Source organism: Caretta caretta, chromosome 11 (genome assembly GCF_965140235.1).
Source record: "Caretta caretta isolate rCarCar2 chromosome 11, rCarCar1.hap1, whole genome shotgun sequence".
Taxonomy (NCBI): Eukaryota; Metazoa; Chordata; order Testudines; family Cheloniidae; genus Caretta; species Caretta caretta.
This window is the reverse complement of record NC_134216.1, coordinates 68,436,435-68,455,495: the sequence shown is the minus strand read 5'-3', so window position 1 is coordinate 68,455,495 and position 19,061 is coordinate 68,436,435. Positions and strand designations below refer to the sequence as shown.

At 41.4% G+C, this 19,061-nt stretch overlaps 1 protein-coding gene across 2 annotated transcripts in view; it reads left to right on the top strand.

The window, feature by feature from the left end:
* The window catches only part of BARD1 (BRCA1 associated RING domain 1), a 66,486-nt gene that overhangs the window by 26,255 nt on the left and 21,170 nt on the right, over nucleotides 1–19,061 (top strand). For both annotated transcript variants that reach the window (XM_048868912.2, XM_048868913.2), the window contains 2 exons: nucleotides 1,285–1,365; nucleotides 2,740–2,912. In XM_048868912.2, the coding sequence (XP_048724869.1) occupies nucleotides 1,285–1,365; nucleotides 2,740–2,912 (254 nt within the window). The remainder of the gene's footprint in view (nucleotides 1–1,284; nucleotides 1,366–2,739; nucleotides 2,913–19,061) is intronic.

Below are 19,061 nucleotides of genomic sequence, written 5' to 3'. Positions count from 1 at the left end.
GTCCGTGTAGCCTTAGGTTTCTTGGTACATGGAGTTCTTTCTTCTTCCTTGTGGTTTTTCCTACCTTGTCTCTTCTTCTATAGGTCCCCCCTTCTTTCTTTCTCCTCTTGCCTCGTTTTTCCCTCTTCCCATCTCAGAGTTTGTAGCTGGCAGTACAAATTTTGCCAAGGACAGTTCTAATAAGACTTCCCTGGGGACTGTACCTTGACACAGTGGGAAGCCTTATGTGTTCCAGTGACCGAGAGCTATGCTAATGGGAGTTTTAACTCCTGGTAGGGCCATCAAGCTGGACAAGTGAAAAGATAGGAACCAAAAGAACCACAGTCAACTGGTCCTCGAGGTTGGGGTTGAGTGATAGGTCAATAACATATTCTCATAAAAATATTAAGCGATAGAAGCACAACAAAGTAGCCATTCCAGCAAACCGCATTATAAACAGGGGTGAAGGAGCCTTGTTCATGCTCTAAGCAATGTCTGACTGCACAGGTTCAGAATTCTAATAAGCAGGGAGTTTGGGAGCTGTTAAGTCACCCAACTTTAACCAATTTTATGTGTATTCTGGTCAATTGTAGCTTATATTTTTCTAGGCTCCTCCTTCTACTCCCCATAATTTCTGTCTCAGGCATTCCCCTTTCCTTCCTGTATTGCTTCCACCTCTGTGCCGTAGCAAAACTTGAATATCTTGTTGTGTTCTGCCAGAATGGAAATGAAATTATGATGGTAGCATAACTGCCAATGATATAAGGGTGCTGGCAGTTTTAACATGCATAATAATTGAAAGATTAAATAGAAATACTTTCTCTTTGCTTTTCTTTCAATATTTTAGTCATGCAAGTTGGATGTTTCTAAGACAGGCACATAAATTGGGTTCACTTGTGCATATTTCTAGCTAGTCATTTAGATTAGTTTGACAAAATTTTTGGTTTGAAGGACATGTACCTGGTCTTAATCCTTGCAGTCAGTCTTAGCCAATAGATTGCAGTCTACGCACACTTGTCCAGTTATGTATTCTGAATTATTTATAGTGTGTGAGATGTGCCTTATTCAGTCTGCTCCTGACTTAAATAAAGCTTTTAGGTGTTTCTGACTACACTATACTAATAAACAGTGTTTTTTTTAAAAACAAGGAGTAAAATTTGTCAGGTTGACATTGTCTAAATGAAAGTCTTGATTTAATTGTAATCAAAATGATGCAGCTGCTTATTGTTCTCTCCCATTTATTTTTCTCTTTGTTCTATCTATCCTTCCTAAGATGTTTAGCAATGATTTTTTTCCCCCTTCTAGGGTGATGTATCAGCCGTTGAACACTTACTGAAAAATGGAGCAGACCCCAATGTTAAAGACCATGCTGGATGGACACCATTGGTGGGTGTCAACATTCTTCTGATATTTTCATTTTTGTCTGTTGTCCTTTCCTCCACACTTCCATTTTTTACAGTTTGTTCTTTCCTGCCCCTATCTTTATTGTATCCAAAACGTAAAGAAGACTGAAAGAATGAGTACTTGTGGCACCTTAGAAACTAACACATTTATTTGAGCATTACAGACTTAAAAGTCACAATTATTCAACAAAAAAACTTCAGAAACCGATTCCAACGAGAAACAGCAGAACTGGAATTAATCTGCAAACTGGACACCATCAAATTATGCTTGAATAAAGACTGGGAGTGGTTGAGTCATTACACTAAAAAACTATTTCCCAATGCTAATCTTCTCCCTACTGTTACTCACACCTTCTTGTCAACTGTTTGAAATGGGCCATCCTGATTATCACTACAAAAGTTTTTTTCTCTCCTGCTGATAATAGCCCACCTTAATCGATTGGTCTCATTAAGAGTTGGTATGGCAACCCCCATTTTTTCATGTTGTGTGTGTGTATCTCTATATCTTCCTACTGTATTTTGCACTGCGTGCATCTGATGAAGTGGGCTTTAGCCTATGAAAGCTTATGCTCAAATTTGTTAGTCTCTAAGGTGCCACAAGTAGTCCTCGTTCTTTCTGCTGATACAGACTAACACGGCTACCACTCTGAAACCTGTCATAAAGAAGATGATTATGAGAAATAGTCTTCATTATGGCAATGCGAGAGTGCTCTTCCTGTAGAATCATCCCACCTCTCATCAAGTGTCAGTATTCTCTATCACTTTTACCATCATATTCACCTATGATTTCTTAAGTGTGCAAAATGCTCTCTTTCCAGGTTAGAGTGCAAGTACAGTTTTTTGTAAGTCTTGTCAACTGTTAATTAGATCTGTAGTTCCCACCATTTTGGGTGCACGTTAAATAGTGGAATTTGAACTTTGGTTACCAACAGGTATACCTTAGATATATTTTTGTATTCTTGCATGCTTGAATTTCATTAAAAAATTATAGGTAGTGAGTGCTAATCCCTTTTCATCCGCTGCCTTTTTCTCCCAAAGAGCATGTTTGACCCTAGTCGATAGCTTGGAAGGCATTCCTTTATAGTCGTCTTTGCACACCACATGGTCTATGTTCAGTTCCTCTGTGCTCTTTATCAATGCCATGTTTGAAAAGATAATTACTCATGATGGCCATTGCATTGTCAAAATTGAATAGTATCTCCATATCATGCTGCCAGTCTGAGAGATGCTATGAAAGTGAATGCATTAACTCATAGTGACAAACATCCATTATTAAAAAAACATTCTGTACTTTCATTAGAATTTTATGTCTTTTTTTTTTTTTCCCCGTGTGCTTCTTGTCAACATCACCGGCTAGCATGAGGCTTGTAATCACGGGCACAGGAAGGTGGTGGAGCTATTACTACAGCACCGGGCGTTGGTGAACACTACTGGGTATCAGAATGACTCACCGCTTCATGATGCTGCCAAGAATGGGCATATGAGCATTGTTGAGCTGTTGCTCTCACATGGAGCCTCCCAGGATGCAGTGTGAGTAGCTGTGTAATGTTGTTTTGTAATTGACGTCTTTATTTCAAAATTGATGTTGCTGGTGAAAGTCCAGGATGTAACATTGAGTAAATTTTGATCCAAAGCTCTTAATACAAAATATATGGTTTATTCAATGGGAGTTTCTTTTTGTGTTCAATTATACAATGCCCCTTTCTAACTTGGATGTTATCTTTTTTGCTTAGGCTTCAGGATTGTCCTAAGCTTTTCTTTATGAAGTTTGGAACAAATCCCAAAGTTTGGGCTTTAAAAAAATAAATTAGCATTAAAAAAAAAATCTGAGTGCATAATGGAGATTATTACTGATATTTTAAAAAAGTACTTCCATTTTAGCTATGTATATTTCTGGTGAGTTTGCTCTATTGATACGCATGTAGCAAACATCTGGAGTTGTAATGTGATTGATACTGACTCAAACACACAATAATTATTCATGGATTTATCTTTCTCGTTGTCATCACATCAGTTGAATGAGATGCTGGGTTGTTCATGTCATGCTACAATGGCAGTAGCGTTGCTATTTGTATCAGCAGCTACTGTATACAATCTGTAATCTGGAACCATGCATGTTGTCGTAAATGGCATGTGCACATTACATGCTTGTAGAATGTAGCCTTGTTCATGTCTGACTTGTTTGCTGACGTATGTACCTCCTTGGCCATAGTGTGAAGTGGGAATAAGGAAGCTTTAGTAAATTAGCTAGTTTCAAATGTTGTAAACTTGTTGAAGTTCTGTTACAGAATGGAGGTATTCGATCAGAAAATACTTCTAGTTTACATGAAATGTGTCAGGATATAAAAATAAATCGGAAAAGTACAAAAGGAATCGTTCCCTTGGCCTGGCAGCATATTTAAAAAAAAAAAAAAATAGGATAGTACATCTGCTTCCTCAGGTGTCAGCTTTTCAAGATAAAATGTTCACCAGTTGGGTATTGGTAGCTGCCTGCATGATTTTTACAACTCTCCTGGGTTTCTGAAAATATTACACAACCAACCAATTTGGGTATAAATCTTTTTGATAGCAGCCAAAAGACTGGAGAAATTGTACAGTAGAACTTTAAATTGGCAATACTAGAATTTTCAGGTCAGTCTTCTTATTAGCCCACCGTTTTCCGTTAGCCATACTGGCAAATATATGACCACCTTTGGTCAAAAAGTCTCCTACTCATTTCAAAACAAGAAAATAGATTGAAGTCCAGTTCCATTCAAAATGTGAACTGACAAGACATAGTCTAGTGTGAATATAAGCAATGTTCTAATATTTATTGTAGCAACAATGATATCTGAAACAGTGTGATATGGGGTATCCAAGACTACATCCCCTCTAAAATCAAATGTTTTATGAGACTGGCTACAGGTTGTATCAGCATACTGCCTTTGGTGGTACAGAAAAGGTCTCCGTTTGAATTTTTAAATGGGCAATGTTAATAACGGGGAGGCACTATGACTACAGAATTTCCAGGGTATACAAAATTCATTTATAGTTTAAGTGGTTTTACACCTAGCAAGAATTTTTAAATGTACCTTGCCAAAGGCTTCTGTAAAGCGAGTGATGTCTGAGAATAATGATAATGCTAGATAATTCTCATGGAGTAATTTATACTGTGATTTATTCAAACTTTATTAAAATCTTCTGCGTACAAATTTAGCATTCTTTGTGTTTCATCTCTTGCAAATGGACCTGCAAATGCCATGGCAAGTGTTTAGTGTTATGCCACTTGGTAAGTGCCACAAAAAAGATTTAATTTTCCTCATCTTATATAGTCCTTCTGTATCTGTTGCTGAGATGCTGTTGTGTAACACACTACTGTAGTAGTTGCAGAATTACATCAAAGATCTTTTCTTCCCATTTGGTAAAAGCAATTTGTCCTCTTACTCCAGTAGATAAAGTGACTCCCATGTTGTAATGTATAGAAGAATGCCACCCCTTCTCTGATGTCAGGACTAAGTCATCAATGTAATAGTACAGTGTAAGCTAGGCATTTTCCATCCGTAAATCCCAAAACGCTTTGCAAAGAGGCAATTATTATAATTGCTATTTTACAGATGTGGAAACTGAGGCACAGAGAAAATTAAAGTTCAAACAAAACTTCTAAGTCGTAGAAATACTTCTCTTATAACGCTTGCTCTTACTCCCAGTGTGACAGCACCCTACAATGAGACTCCTGCAGTTCCCTCCACCTCACAGCTCTTCAGTCTTCTTCTTTTTGGCATCCCTTGCTTCAATTTATTTTCAGTGAAAGCATGACATAACACGACGTCACATAAATTCTGACTTTTCTAATTGCCTTTGTAGCAATAGTTGTGACCAAGCTGGTAATATAGAGGTTCAAAGCTCCTTATTGATCAAGGCAGGATGGTTTCTTAACGCTGAGTTGATAATCCCATTGTCTTTCAGGCTGTTTATGTACACATCTGCCATGGGATTTCTGTCACTGTCAGCCAGGTTTTTGAAAGGGTAGAGATTTAGTACTGAGTTTTGAGCAAGATCTGAAGTTTTACTAGCTGTTTAAGAGTCTACTAGACGGATGCACAACTTGAAATGGAATAAGTTTGTGGTCTTAGGCTGTACTGCTCAAACTGCGTTGCTGTTTTCTTCATCTCAGTTCATCTGACTAATATTCCAATTTTCTACTAGTTTTTGTTCATTCCCATCTCCCCAGGCTCTTGAGAAGCTTAAAACTTCCTATTAAAGAGAGCCCTCTTTGACATGGGATATAAGTGGTTCTTAATTAGCTGATTAACCTTTTAGAGCCATATAAAAGCCTGAATAATCAGTTTTCCTGTATCTCTCTTAGCCCACTAAGTTTTGTCAACATGTTAAATGTGTTCAAACCGTATTTAGGCCCCCTGTATAAATATATCCATCATTAAGCAAAATGTGGCTTTTGCAGTCAAACACTTTTATTTTGAGTGCAGAATTATGTAAACCAATATTTTCTTTTCAACAGTGTGCATTAGTAATTTGGGGTGTTGGAATAAAAGTGATGCCTGAGTTGAATTTAGGGTATTTCTACATTTGAGAGCTGGAGCTTGAGAAGACATGTCTGCACTAGCTTTGGTCGAGCTAGCACAGTAAGGATAGAGTGTAGCCATTGGGGCACAAGTGATTTGTACCTGGCATCTTGGGCAGGCACGTACTTGGGGTGGCTAGCTCCTGCCACTGCTTGCGATACGATGACAACGCTGTCTAGCTCACTAGCTTGAACAGAGCTAGTGCAGGTGTGTCTTCTCCTGCTCGAAGTGTGGGCGTAACCTTAGAGTGCGAGTTTGAAATAGTTCTATATGACACTTCGTAAAAAGTGTACTATAAAATATAGTAACCTAGTTTAATGCTGCTTTTTAGGTATTTAGTATCTAATTTACTGTAGTGCTTAGAGGTCCCACCTGAGATGAGACCCACTGGGTTAAATTCTGTAGATATACATGGTAAGACCTGAAATCTTATGCTTTGTCTGCCCTGTCTGTTTAGATTGTAAAAAGAGGAAGGAAGTCCTTTTATCCCCATTTGACAGAGAACTGAGGCAAAGACTTGCCCAAAGTCACACAGGAAGTCTGTGGCCATGCCAAGAATTAATATTTTAGCTGTCCATATACTACTCGTATATAGAGAGTCTTTGTGACTTTTTAAAATTTTACTTTTCAAAACCTTTAAACAAACATCTGATGTACCGTAGAAGTAAACTTTACATCTAGTACATCTCACCTCAAAAATACTGTCAGATTTTTATCTCTATGATTTAAGTATAGGAAATAGCTTTACTATAAAAGGGAGTGTGTGTACATATTTTGTAGGATGAGAACACAGTTCAGAATTGTTTTTATTTTCCAGAAGACAAATCATAGGATTTCAATTTTCCTTGGCAATACTTTTTTGAAAATCTGCAAGATTAAGCAGTTAGAGCATGTTCTTTGCTGTTCAATTTTTTTCTGACTAAAAAAGATACGAACTGCAAATGGAAAATATTATATGGACCAGTGGACCTATTAATTGCCCGGCTGGTCTAGTTAATTTTTTTTAAGTTAATCTCCTACACATTTATGTTTTCATGTGCTTGTTCTCTTGAGTTCTTTTTTTTTCCTTGCTTCACAGCAAGCCAAGTGACTTGAAAAATTAGATCTATTGCATTTGCAATTTCACAGTTATTCATAAATGCTTTCACTCAAATGGGCTATCTTGCCAGTTCCTCATGCACAATAAGTTTAACATTGGTAAAAATTGTCTCATTGCCTTATTTCTTCTAGGTGTGTTTTAGCCTTCATCCAGTTGGTGCAAGTTTGAGTGTGAACAATCCCAGGTAAATGGGAATATTTTATTTAGAGGTAGACATGCCTCTAGGTGCAGATGTGAGCAAGGCATGGGCATATACTGCTCCACCCCATGAGTATCCCAGATCATATTGTGCCTCAGATACTCCTCAGACACAATTCCTTCCTTGCTTCCCCCTTCCTTGAGTGCTGCTGGAGGTATGTATTAATTGGCTTTTTGCCCTATACCAGCAGCAAATCATAACCCTTCCCACTCCCAACCCAGCTTAATTAGTGCTGGCTGATGCACTGGGGAGCAGAGCCAAGGCTCTACCCATTCCCCATCCACCTACTCCCAGGGGGAATAAACAGACCTGTTTGTTTGTGTACTCCCAGATCCAAAGTCTACACCGCCAATGCCATGGTATAAGAAGAGGGTTCTTACTGTTCACCATATAGCGTAAGTATGAACAGTGAATCAGTTACTCACAAGTGAAGGCGGGTGGTGGTGGTCGGGGTCTTTCTCCTCAGGGGGACTGAGTCATCTATCTGCCGCCCTGACTGGAAAACCGAGAAGTCTGCTGCTTGCCAGGAGCTAGGATTCATGAGATGACGGAGAGACTGCCGAGACTCATCAAGCCCTCTGATCGCTACCCTCTTCCTGCTTCTCCATGTGGGCACCAATGATACTGTCAAGAATGACCTTGAGTGGATCACTGCAGACTACATGGCTCTGGGAAGAAGGATAAAGGAGTTTGAGGCACAAGTGGTGTTCTCGTCTATCCTCCCCGTGGAAGGTAAAGGCCTGGGTAGAGACGGTCGAACCGTGGAAGTCAACGAATGGCTATGCATGTGGTGTTGGAGAGAAGGCTTTGGATTCTTTGACCATGGGATGGTGCTCCAAGAAGGAGGAGTGCTAGGCAGAGATGGGCTCCACCTAACGAAGAGAGGGAAGAGCATCTTCGCAAGCAAGCTGGCTAACCTAGTGAGGAGGGCTTTAAACTAGGTTCACCGGGGGAAGGAGACCAAAGCCCTGAGGTAAGTGGGGACATGGGATACTGGGAGGAAGCACGAGCAGGAGAGCCCAAGAGGGGAGGGCTCCTGCCTTATACTAAGAAAACAGGACAAACAGCAAGTTATCTCAAGTGCCTATACACAAATGCAAGAAGCCTGGGAAACAAGCAGGGAGAACTGGAAGTCCTGGCACAGTCAAGGAATTACGATGTGATTGGAATAACAGAGACTTGGTGGGATAACTCATATGACTTGAGTACTGTCATGGATGGATATAAACTGTTCGGGAAGGACAGGCAGGACAGAAACGGTGGGGAAGTTGCATTGTATGTAAGAGAGCAGTATGATTGCTCAGGGCTCCAGTATGAAACTGCAAGCCCTGAGCAAACTGAAACTGAATTGTCAGCAAGTTAAGGAAGTATGGGCTGGAAGAATGCACTATAAGGTGGGTAGAAAGCTGGCTAGATTGTCGGGCTCAACGGGTAGTTATCAATGGCTCCATGTCTAGTTGGCAGCCGGTATCAAGTGGAGTGCCCCAAGGGTCGGTCCTGGGGCCGGTTTTGTTCAATATCTTCATAAATGATCTGGAGGATGGTGTGGATTGCACTCTCAGCAAATTTGCAGATGATACTAAACTGGGAGGAGTGGTAGATACGCTGGAGGGGAGGGATAGGATACAGAAGGACCTAGACAAATTGGAGGATTGGGCCAAAAGAAATCTGATGAGGTTCAATAAGGATAAGTGCAGGGTCCTGCACTTAGGACGGAAGAACCCAATGTACAGCTACAGACTAGGGACCGAATGGCTAGGCAGCAGTACTGCGGAAAAGGACCTAGGGGTGACAGTGGACGAGAAGCTGGATATGAGTCTGCAGTGTGCCCTTGTTGCCAAGAAGGCCAATGGCATTTTGGGATGTATAAGTAGGGGCATAGCGAGCAGATCGAGGGACGTGATCGTTCCCCTCTATTCGACATTGGTGAGGCCTCATCTGGAATACTGTGTCCAGTTTTGGGCCCCACACTTCAAGAAGGATGTGGATAAATTGGAGAGAGTCCAGCGAAGGGCAACAAAAATGATTAGGGGTCTGGAACACATGAGTTATGAGGAGAGGCTGAGGGAGCTGGGATTGTTTAGCCTGCAGAAGAGAAGAATGAGGGGGGATTTGATAACTGCTTTCAACTACCTGAAAGGGGGTTCCAAAGAGGATGGCTCTAGACTGTTCTCAATGGTAACAGATGACAGAACGAGGAGTAATGGTCTCAAGTTGCAGTGGGGGAGGTTTAGATTGGATATTAGGAAAAACTTTTTCACTATGAGGGTGGTGAAACACTGGAATGCGTTACCTAGGGAGGTGGTAGAATCTCCTTCCTTAGAGGTTTTTAAGGTCAGGCTTGACAAAGCCCTGGCTGGGATGATTTAACTGGGAATTGGTCCTGCTTCGAGCAGGGGGTTGGACTAGATGACCTTCTGGGGTCCCTTCCAACCCTTATATTCTATGATTCTATGCAGAAAAACCTGAGAGTCTCTGGATTAAGTTTAGAAGTGTGAGCAACAAGGGTTATGTTATGGTGGGAGTCTGCTATAGACCACCGGACCAGGGGGATGAGGTGGACGAGGCTTTCTTCCGGCAACTAACGGAAGTTATTAGATCGCAGGCCCTGGTTCTCATGGGAGACTTCAATCACCCTGAGATCTGCTGAGAGAGCAATACAATGGTGCACAGACAATCCAGGGAGTTTTTGGAAAGTGTAGGGGACAATTTCCTGGTGCAAGTGCTGGAGGAACCAACTAGGGGCAGAGCTCTTCTTGACCTGCTGCTCACAAACTGGGAAGAAGTAGTAGGGGAAGCAAAAGTGGATGGGAACCTGGGAGGCAGTGACCATGAGATGGTTGAATTCAGGATCCTGACACAAGGAAGAAAGGAGAGCAGCAGAATATGGACCCTGGACTTCAGAAAAACAGACTTTGACTCCCTCAGGGAACTGATGGGCAGGATCCTCTGGGAGAATAACATGAGGGGGAAAGGAGTCCAGGAGAGCTGGCTGTATTTTAAAGAATCCTTATTGAGGTTACAGGGACTAACCATCCCGATGTGTGAAAAGAATAGTAAATGTGGCAGGCGACCAGCTTGGAGTAACAGTGAAATCCTTGCTGATCTTGAACACAAAAAAGAAGCTTACAAGAAGTGGAAGATTGGACAAATGACCAGGGAAGAGTATAAAAATATTGCTTGGGGATGCAGGAGTGAAATCAGGAAGGCCAAATCACACCTGGAGTTGCAGCTAGCAAGAGATGTTAAGAGTAACAAGAAGGGTTTCTTCAGGTATGTTAGCAACAAGAAGAAAGTCAAGGAAAGTCTGGGACCCTTACTGAAGGAGGGAGGCAATCTAGTGACAGAGGATGCGGAAAAAGCTAATGTACTCATTGCTTTTGTTGCCTCTGTCTTCACGAACAAGGTCAGCTCCCAGACTACTGCAGTGGGCAGCACAGCATGGGGAAGAGATGACCAGCCCTCTGTGGAGAGAGAAGTGGTTAGGGACTATTTAGAAAAGCTGGATGAGCACAAGTCCATGGGGCCGGATGCGCTGCATCTGAGAGTGCTAAAGGAGTTGGCAGCTGTGATTGCAGAGCCATTGGCCATTATCTTTGAAAACTCATGGCGATCGGGGGAAGTCCTGGACGACTGGAAAAAGTCTAATGTAGTGCCCATCTTTAAAAAAGGGAAGAAGGAGGATCCTGGGAACTACAGGCCAGTCAGCCTCACTTCAGTCCCCGGAAAGATCATGGAGCAGGTCCTCAAGGAATCAATTCTGAAGCACTTAAAGGAGAGGAAAGTGATCAGGAACAGTCAGCATGGATTCACCAAGGGCAAGTCATGCCTGACTAATCTAATTGCCTTCTATGACGAGATAACTGGCTCTGTGGATGAGGGGAAAGCAGTGGACGTGTTGTTCCTTGACTTTAGCAAAGCTTTTGACACAGTCCCACAGTATTCTTGCCAGCAAGTTAAAGTAGTATGGGCTGGATGAATGGACGATAAGGTGGATAGAAGGCTGGCTAGATTGTCGGGCTCAACATGTAGTGATCAATGGCTCCATGTTTAGTTGGCAGCTGGTATCAAGTGGAGTGCCCCAAGGGTCGGTCCTGGGGCCGGTTTTGTTCAGTATCTTCATAAATGATCTGGAGGATGGTGTGGATTGCACCCTCAGCAAGTTTGCAGATGACACTAAACTGGGAGGAGTGGTAGATACGCTGGAGGGTAGGGATAGGATACAGAGGGCCCTAGACAAATTGGAGGATTGGGCCAAAAGAAATCTGATGAGGTTCAACAAGGACAAGTGCAGAGTCCTGCACTTACGACGGAAGAATCCCATTCACTGCTACAGATTAGGGACCGAATGGCTCAGTAGCAGTTCTGCAGAAAAGGACCTAGGGGTTACATTGGACGAGAAGCTGGATATGAGTCAACAGTGTGCCGTTGTTGCCAAGAAGGACAATGGCATTTTGGGCTGTATAAGTAGGGGCATTGCCAGCAGATCGAGGGACGTGATCATTCTCCTCTATTCGACATTGGTGAGGCCTCATCTGGAGTACTGTGTCCAGTTTGGGCCCCACACTACAAGAAAGATGTGGAAAAATTGGAAAACGTCTAGCGGAGGGCAACAAAAATGGTTTGGGGACTGGAACACATGAGTTATGAGGAGAGGCTGAGGGAACTGGGATTGTTTAGTCTGCGGAAGGGAAGAATGAGGGGGGATTTGATAGCGGCTTTCAACTACGTGAAAGAGGGTTCCAAAGAGGATGAATCTAGACTGTTCTCAGTGGTAGCAGATGGCAGAACGAGGAGTAATGGTCTCAAGTTGCAGTGGGGGAGGTTTAGGTTGGATATTAGGAAAAACCTTTTCACTAGGAGGGTGGTGAAGCACTGGAATGTGTTACCTAGGGAGGTGGTGGATCTCCTTCCTTTGAGGTTTTTAAGGTCAGGCTTGACAAAGGCCTGGTTCCGATGATTTAGTTGGGGATTTGTCCTGCTCTGAGCAGGGGTTGGACTAGATGACCTCCTGAGGTCCCTTCCAACCCTGATATTCTATGATTAGGAATTTTCCACATAGGGGTAAATGGTAAAAGTATAGCACTGGGAGCTGATCTTTCTTTTTCCAAGAAGGTCTGGAAACCAGGGGAAAAAATTATTTACATTGGCCTACTGAATAAAAATACAATGGCTAGAGGTGTTAAAATGAGGCATTTAGAACAAGTATTATTTATGTTGGATATACGTGTGGATACAAAAATTTAGCATTTGACTGCCTAAATTGGAGATGACAAACAAAAAATCAGCCTTCTCAATGCTTTTGAAGCTCTCCTTAATTCTGCATACATATCTGCCTTATCATACATTCTTTCCTTTTCTCTGATTCCTTATTTCCTGACTAGCAGGTTGTCCTTTCCCCTTGCTACACTTTGCTGTATTGTTACTGTTACCCCATATGCTGGAACGGTATCTGTAGGCTTGGTAAAATGTGTTTTGGATTATTTTTTTTAATTTCAGTGGATATTATCAATGTTTGTTTTAAACGCTTTTTTCTGATTTTATTGGTTTTCACAGTTGTGGGAAATGATAGGGATCAGAAAAAATAATTATTTAATGACAATAGATGTTGAGATTCAGAAAGTTAAAGCTTTATTACTCTTAAAACACACATTGTCAGCACCACATGTCAGAGTATATGAAGTAAATATGCTTAAATCAAACTCAAAGGAGTTCTCAAGCAGCATTTTTCTTCATTTGCCTGTCTGTAAATTTCAATTATTATCAATGGAAATTGTTTTTGTTGGTTTGTTGTGTACAGTGAAATCAACATGTACTGATTTTTTTTAAAAAAAAAATTTGAATCCTTCTAAAGCCTCTAACTCCATGACGGAGAAATATTCTCAATCCCCGTTGTGCCCTACCCTGAGGCTGAACACTGCTCCCTGCACCAAGTGCACTTGTTTAGCTTGAGGCCAATGTCAAGCTCCACCCGTTGTGGTCAGCCATGTCACCCTCATCCCTCAGTAACCAACATCCTTGGAATTTTACATTAAGATCCCATTAGACTGGCAGTAGCCAATGGACTCCCAACGCCCTGGAGTTCAGTAGTGTCGCCCCATCAAACAAACTCCAGTGCTAACGGTCATCAGCTGCTGTTGAGGAGGTCTTTGACTTTGTGGTCCTGCAAAATCCAGCATGGAAGGTCCTGAGGGGTCAGCTGCAGTATCATATGCAGCATCACTCTCCGTATTCATTTAAGCATCAGGCTTGAGGTGCCTTCGAAGGTCTCTGTTCTCCAGCACAGTGATCTTTCCAATATTAGATTTAGGCTCTCTTTAGCCTGGAGTGTTTTCACCATCAGTTAGTACTTAGATAAGTAGCTGATAGGCTTTTTGCCTCAAAGGATACATCTGGCTCTTGTAGACCTAAATTAATCTTGAAAAGTCTAATTTCACCCTCATTCAAGAAGAGGTATTTATTGGAGCACTTCTGGACTCTGGATTAGCAAGAGTAGTACATCTATCTTACCTAAAAAAGATGGAGCCTCTAACTTCAGGATTCTATCAACAAAGAATAAGAGGCTAAAGTTAAGGTTGAGGAGCTCTTTGTTTAAAAGGAGACTCTTCTATGTACTCTAAACTTGGCATGCTTACATGGATCACCTCGAAATGTGGTGTGCCTTAGTGAGGGTGATCTAAATTTGGAGTTATTTGAGCAAAAGGTCCCCAAGATAAAGTCTCTTCCTGCCCCTCCCCTGGGGGAAAAAAAAAAAGCTTTTCTCAGGGTTGATTTTACTTAGTTTTTTCTGTTTCAGAGTAGCAGCCGTGTTAGTCTGTATCCACAAAAAGAAAAGGAGGACTTGTGGCACCTTAGAGAAATTTGTTAGTCTCTAAGGTGCCACAAGTCCTCCTTTTCTTTTTACTTTTTTCTGTGCATACCTGGGGGTCAAACCATGGCTCTGATTTTGCCTAAGGTGTCTCAATCAGTCAACGCTTGCCCCAGTTAGTGACAACCACTGCCCTCTTGGGAAGGCAACACTGAAGATGTTGTTCAACAAAGTGTTAGGTTTGAGCCTAAGGTTTACGCACCAAACGGATTACACTGCACACGTGTAGGCAAAGTATGCAAAAGGTTGCTACCCAGCCCATTTTCGTATGACCGGGGTGGCTCAAGGGGCCGTGCTGTGGCCATTAAACCATAGCAACACCTGGGTATTATATGTTCAGAACCCACCCTTGGCAGAAATCTGAAAATGAAATGTATGCATGTTGCTCCAATCTGCCTTTGTCAAAGGGTTGGTTTTTGTTTTGGGGGGAAGTGGGCAGGGAAATGTAATCTGAATGCAGCAGAAAATTCAGAAATTGCTCAAAGTATATTCAAAAGGAAAATAAATTACACATGCAAATACTTGCTCGGGGAAGGAGAGAAGAGTGGAGTGCATAGGAGAGGGGTTGTGGGGCACAGGTCAAGGGATGGGACACTGGGAGTTGGTGGCAAGTTGAGTAGACGGTATTAGGGGTGTGGGGCCCTGTCAGGCTCCCATTCCTTCCTGTGTCTGTGCTAGGATCTGGGGGCTCTGCCCCTGCGCGGTCGATTTAAGATCCTCTTCTTGCTCCCCATATGTGTGGGCCAAGATCTTGGGAGGCCCTAAGGTGACACAGATTTAAACCTGAGAGTACCAGGAAATACAAAGTTAAGGTACACACCATCCCTGTGTGGAGTGGGGGGATGGGAGTGGCCTGGAGAGAAGGTAGACTGAGTGTGGCAGAGGAGCCTCGGCCAAAGCAGGAGCATAGGGAGTCTATTGGGTGGGGGAAGAGTAAGAGGTGTGCAGGACTCCATGTACAACTCGGGCTACAAAAATCAAGGAGGCAGGCGAGCCTCCATTAATCTGCCTGATGTGTATGCAGCAGCAGGGTGTGCCAGACTTGTTATGTTCTAACAGCTTCTAAAGTGCTACGGATTAATGGGTCAGGACTGGAAGGGTGAGCTGGGAATGGTGGTAGGGGAGCCTGTATGTTGTGGGAGAGGGGGAGTGGAAAAGGAGAGAGAGACATGAGTCTTTGCTTATGTGCTTAGTTACTGTATCTGCCATGTAATGAAACTGTCAAGTTCTTGATTTCTCTCGCTCTCCCTGTTAGCAACTATACATGCAAAACTTTTCAAAGCATGACCATTATCCCTACTCTATTATAGCAAAGTGTATAGAGGTGGGTATTTATGATTTCACACAACCATGTTGGGCCTAGTGGAGAGAAAAGTGGACTGGCACAAGATGCCACTGGGCAACATTAACTCTATTAATTAATTGTTTTTTGTCAATGAATAAAATTAATGGTTTCATGGAAGGTAGCTCTTGTAATCCTGTTTAAAAAAAAAAAAAGACAATGGGTTGATAAAGGCAACTGTGATATAGTATACTTGGATTTCTACTGGGCTTTGACTTACGACCACATGACATTTGATTTTTTTTAAAGTGTATTATATAGAATTAACAGAACACACATTAGATGGATTAAAATCTGGATCACAGACAGATCTCAAAATGTAGTTAGAGAGATGCCACTGAGCAGGGCTGTTTCCAGCAGGGTCCCCCAAGAATCGGCTCTTGGTCCGAACCAGTCCTTGGTCCAAGTCTGTTAAATATTTTTATTAGTGATCTAGACAATGATATAAAATATTTGCTGGTGAAGTTTGTAGATGAGGTACAGATTGGTGGGACAGGTTACTGTTGTAGAGCAATCTGAATCACTTGGCTAAATAATCACAATCCCAACAATGTGTTCTAATTAGTCTAATCAAGGTAATAGATCTGGGAATTAAGAACACAGGTTATCTACAGCAGTGGTTGTTCCAGAGTGTACATCAACTCATCTAGATATTTGCCTAATTTTACAACAAGCTACACAGAAAGCACTAGCAGTCAGTACAAAGTAAAATTTCATACAATGACTTGTTTATACTACTTCATATACTATACACTGACATGTAAGTAGAATATTTATATTTCAGTTGATTTATTTTATAATTACATGGTAAAAGTGAAAACGTAAGCAGTTTTTCAGTAATAGTGTTCTGTGACAGTTTTGTATTTTTATGTCTAATATTGTAAGTAAGTAGTTTTTAAGCGAGGTGAAACTTGGGTGTACACAAGACAAATCAGACTCCTGAAAGGGGTACAGTAGTGTGGAAAGGTTGAGAACCACTGATCTACAGGATGAGAGATTGTCTTGGAAAGCAGTGACTTAGGGGGATTTAGGGCTCATCATAGATAATCAACTTAATGTGCTCTCTCATTGCAATGCTGGGGCATAAAGATCTTATGGAAAGAAAACCCACAATACTTGCCTCTGAAGCGTCACATTGATCTAAACTAGAGATGGGACACCGGGCGGGGTGGACCACCTCTGAGGTAATACAGAGAATCCTTTCTAGGTGCCCAGCCGGTATGTCTTGCTCACATGATTGGCAGGGACCTTGCTGGGGGTGGGGCATACCACCTTCTGTAGATAAGATGTGGTTTGCCTGCTCAGATCATCTGGGCATATCTCACCTAATTATTTCCTGCCATTACAGGGGCCACAGGCTTTGACCCACTTAGCAAAATCTACAGCCTATGTTTATTCAATGTTACAGTTGCACAATTAAAATAAAAATATATATCTCAAAATATTCAGCATGTGTAACATGGCCCACTTGTGAAAACCTGAGGTCTTGCATTTTCTAACATTATTGTACTTTAATTGTTTGACTCTAACATTATGTGAACATCCCTTATTTTTTGTCACTTTGCAATATCAAGCTTAGGCAGTGTATGCACCGGTAAAAGGCAAACTTAAAATGCTCTTTGAGACAAATAATTCCTAATTGTCATAAAACCCCAATTAAATACAATATGAAGACTGAAACAGTGCAAATGAACAAACTGTATAATAAGGCATATAGTTGTTCTTTCACTTAATTGTCAAGAGTTGAAGCCCTCGGGATTCTTTTGCAACAATTAATGACATCACTATCACTCTATGAAATAAAAAAAGCATACAAAGTGATATGAAATTTAACATTTTTAAAAGCTAGGTTCAGCCATTTGGTGTAAAGATGATGATTTTAATGCATATGCTAATATTTATTTCTCTTTTGGACCTGTTTGAAGGAACCATCTTACAGCAGCTTGATTGAAATATTGCCCTAATTTAAGGAGAGGCCAAAGCCTACCCTGATGATGCATGACAAAGCAGGAACAGCATGGTAGTATTTAATGGGCTGCAATTCCCAGGGCTGGACTGAGGTGTGACAAGTTATCTTTTAATCTGCAGCATTTGTAATATGCCAACTCCCAGCATTCAGAAATACAGGAGAGCTAGGAGCTGGCACTATTGTGAAATTAGGGTGTTTTAGCAAAAACCCGTCCAGAATCTTTGACCAGAGATTCTCTCTGTTAACAAGTTGCGTGTACTAAAGAGCAATGAAAAAAGTAGTGGTGCATTTAGGTTAGAATGATCATACAGCTTTGATTTCATTGTTTTTTCTTGGTTAAGATTAATACAAGGATCTTTCTGTTTATGCCAAATCATGTAACTATGCTGAGGTACTTCCACATATGGACTAAAATCAGATTTCCTCCTAGATACAGGCTTTATATGGCAGCATATGGCTATCCTGAAAAGATAGTGCTATAGTGACACAGCAGTTTTTGGACCTCTTTAGCTCTGCTTTTTCTATTACTCTTTACTCTGTAACATGGCATAACCAAGTCACTTCATTCCCATCGTGAGCTCTTACATTTCCTTTTAAGCTCTAGGGCCATGTAAGGTGGAAGGAAGAGGAATAGCTGTAGTAGACATTATTCCTACAAAGAACAAGGCAGGTACAATGCCCCGGGGGAGTGCTAGTGAGACCAGGCTTACCAACACCAGTTATTGTACCTGTTCTGTAGCTGCAGGCTTTTTCCTCTCTAACTACTGTCCTGCAGCTATAAGGTGGTGTGGGGAGGAGACAGATGTCACAGCCACACTCAGATATGCCCATGGTTCACTGCAGGTACAACTATCCAAATTATAGCTGGTGAATTATGTGGGGAGTAGGAGGTTTCCTGCATGCCCCGTAGCATGAGTAATCACCCTGATTTCTCTCTGTTGGCAGATTTGTCACCTGTGACATACAATAGCAAACTGAATAAGAGAGAGACCAAAATTTGAGTTGATGCCTATAATAGAAAACAATCTTGGCTAGCTGTGGGAGCCTTACGCGCATGGGTGTTTTCTGTCACAGTTGTGGTCTCGTTAACAGGCATCTTGTAGTACATCATATAGATCAAAATATGACACTGTTCTGTTTGAATTGTGTTTGAATTCTGGTAGCTGGATTATTTGCTAATGGAATATTGAATGAGGAGAAAATAACATTTACAATAAACCCTTGGTCTTGGCTTGATTAGTATCTCTAACCTACTATATAGAGACTTTCAGTATGTCTTTTATAGTCTGTAGTAGCTAATATGGATTTTTGTACCTAAACTGTGTATTTTTATACTTGCTAGCATATTTTTTTTTCTATATCAGCAGTGTGACACAATGTTGGTGGATTCAAGTGAAGACCTTGTATGCCTGTTTTACCTGTATATTTGTTTGTATTTAACTTGTAATAATCTGTTGGAACTTTCCATTTGGAATCAACATGCTTTTTCTTCCCTGGTGGCGTGATTGCAATTAAGCGTTACAAAGCAAAATGCTGGCTGTTGTGATAGATATCAATGGGTGAGCAGCAAAACATTTAACAAGGGCTGTGGTTTATTTAACCTATCATTCGGTTGTAAACTCTCTTACTTTTCATGTTGA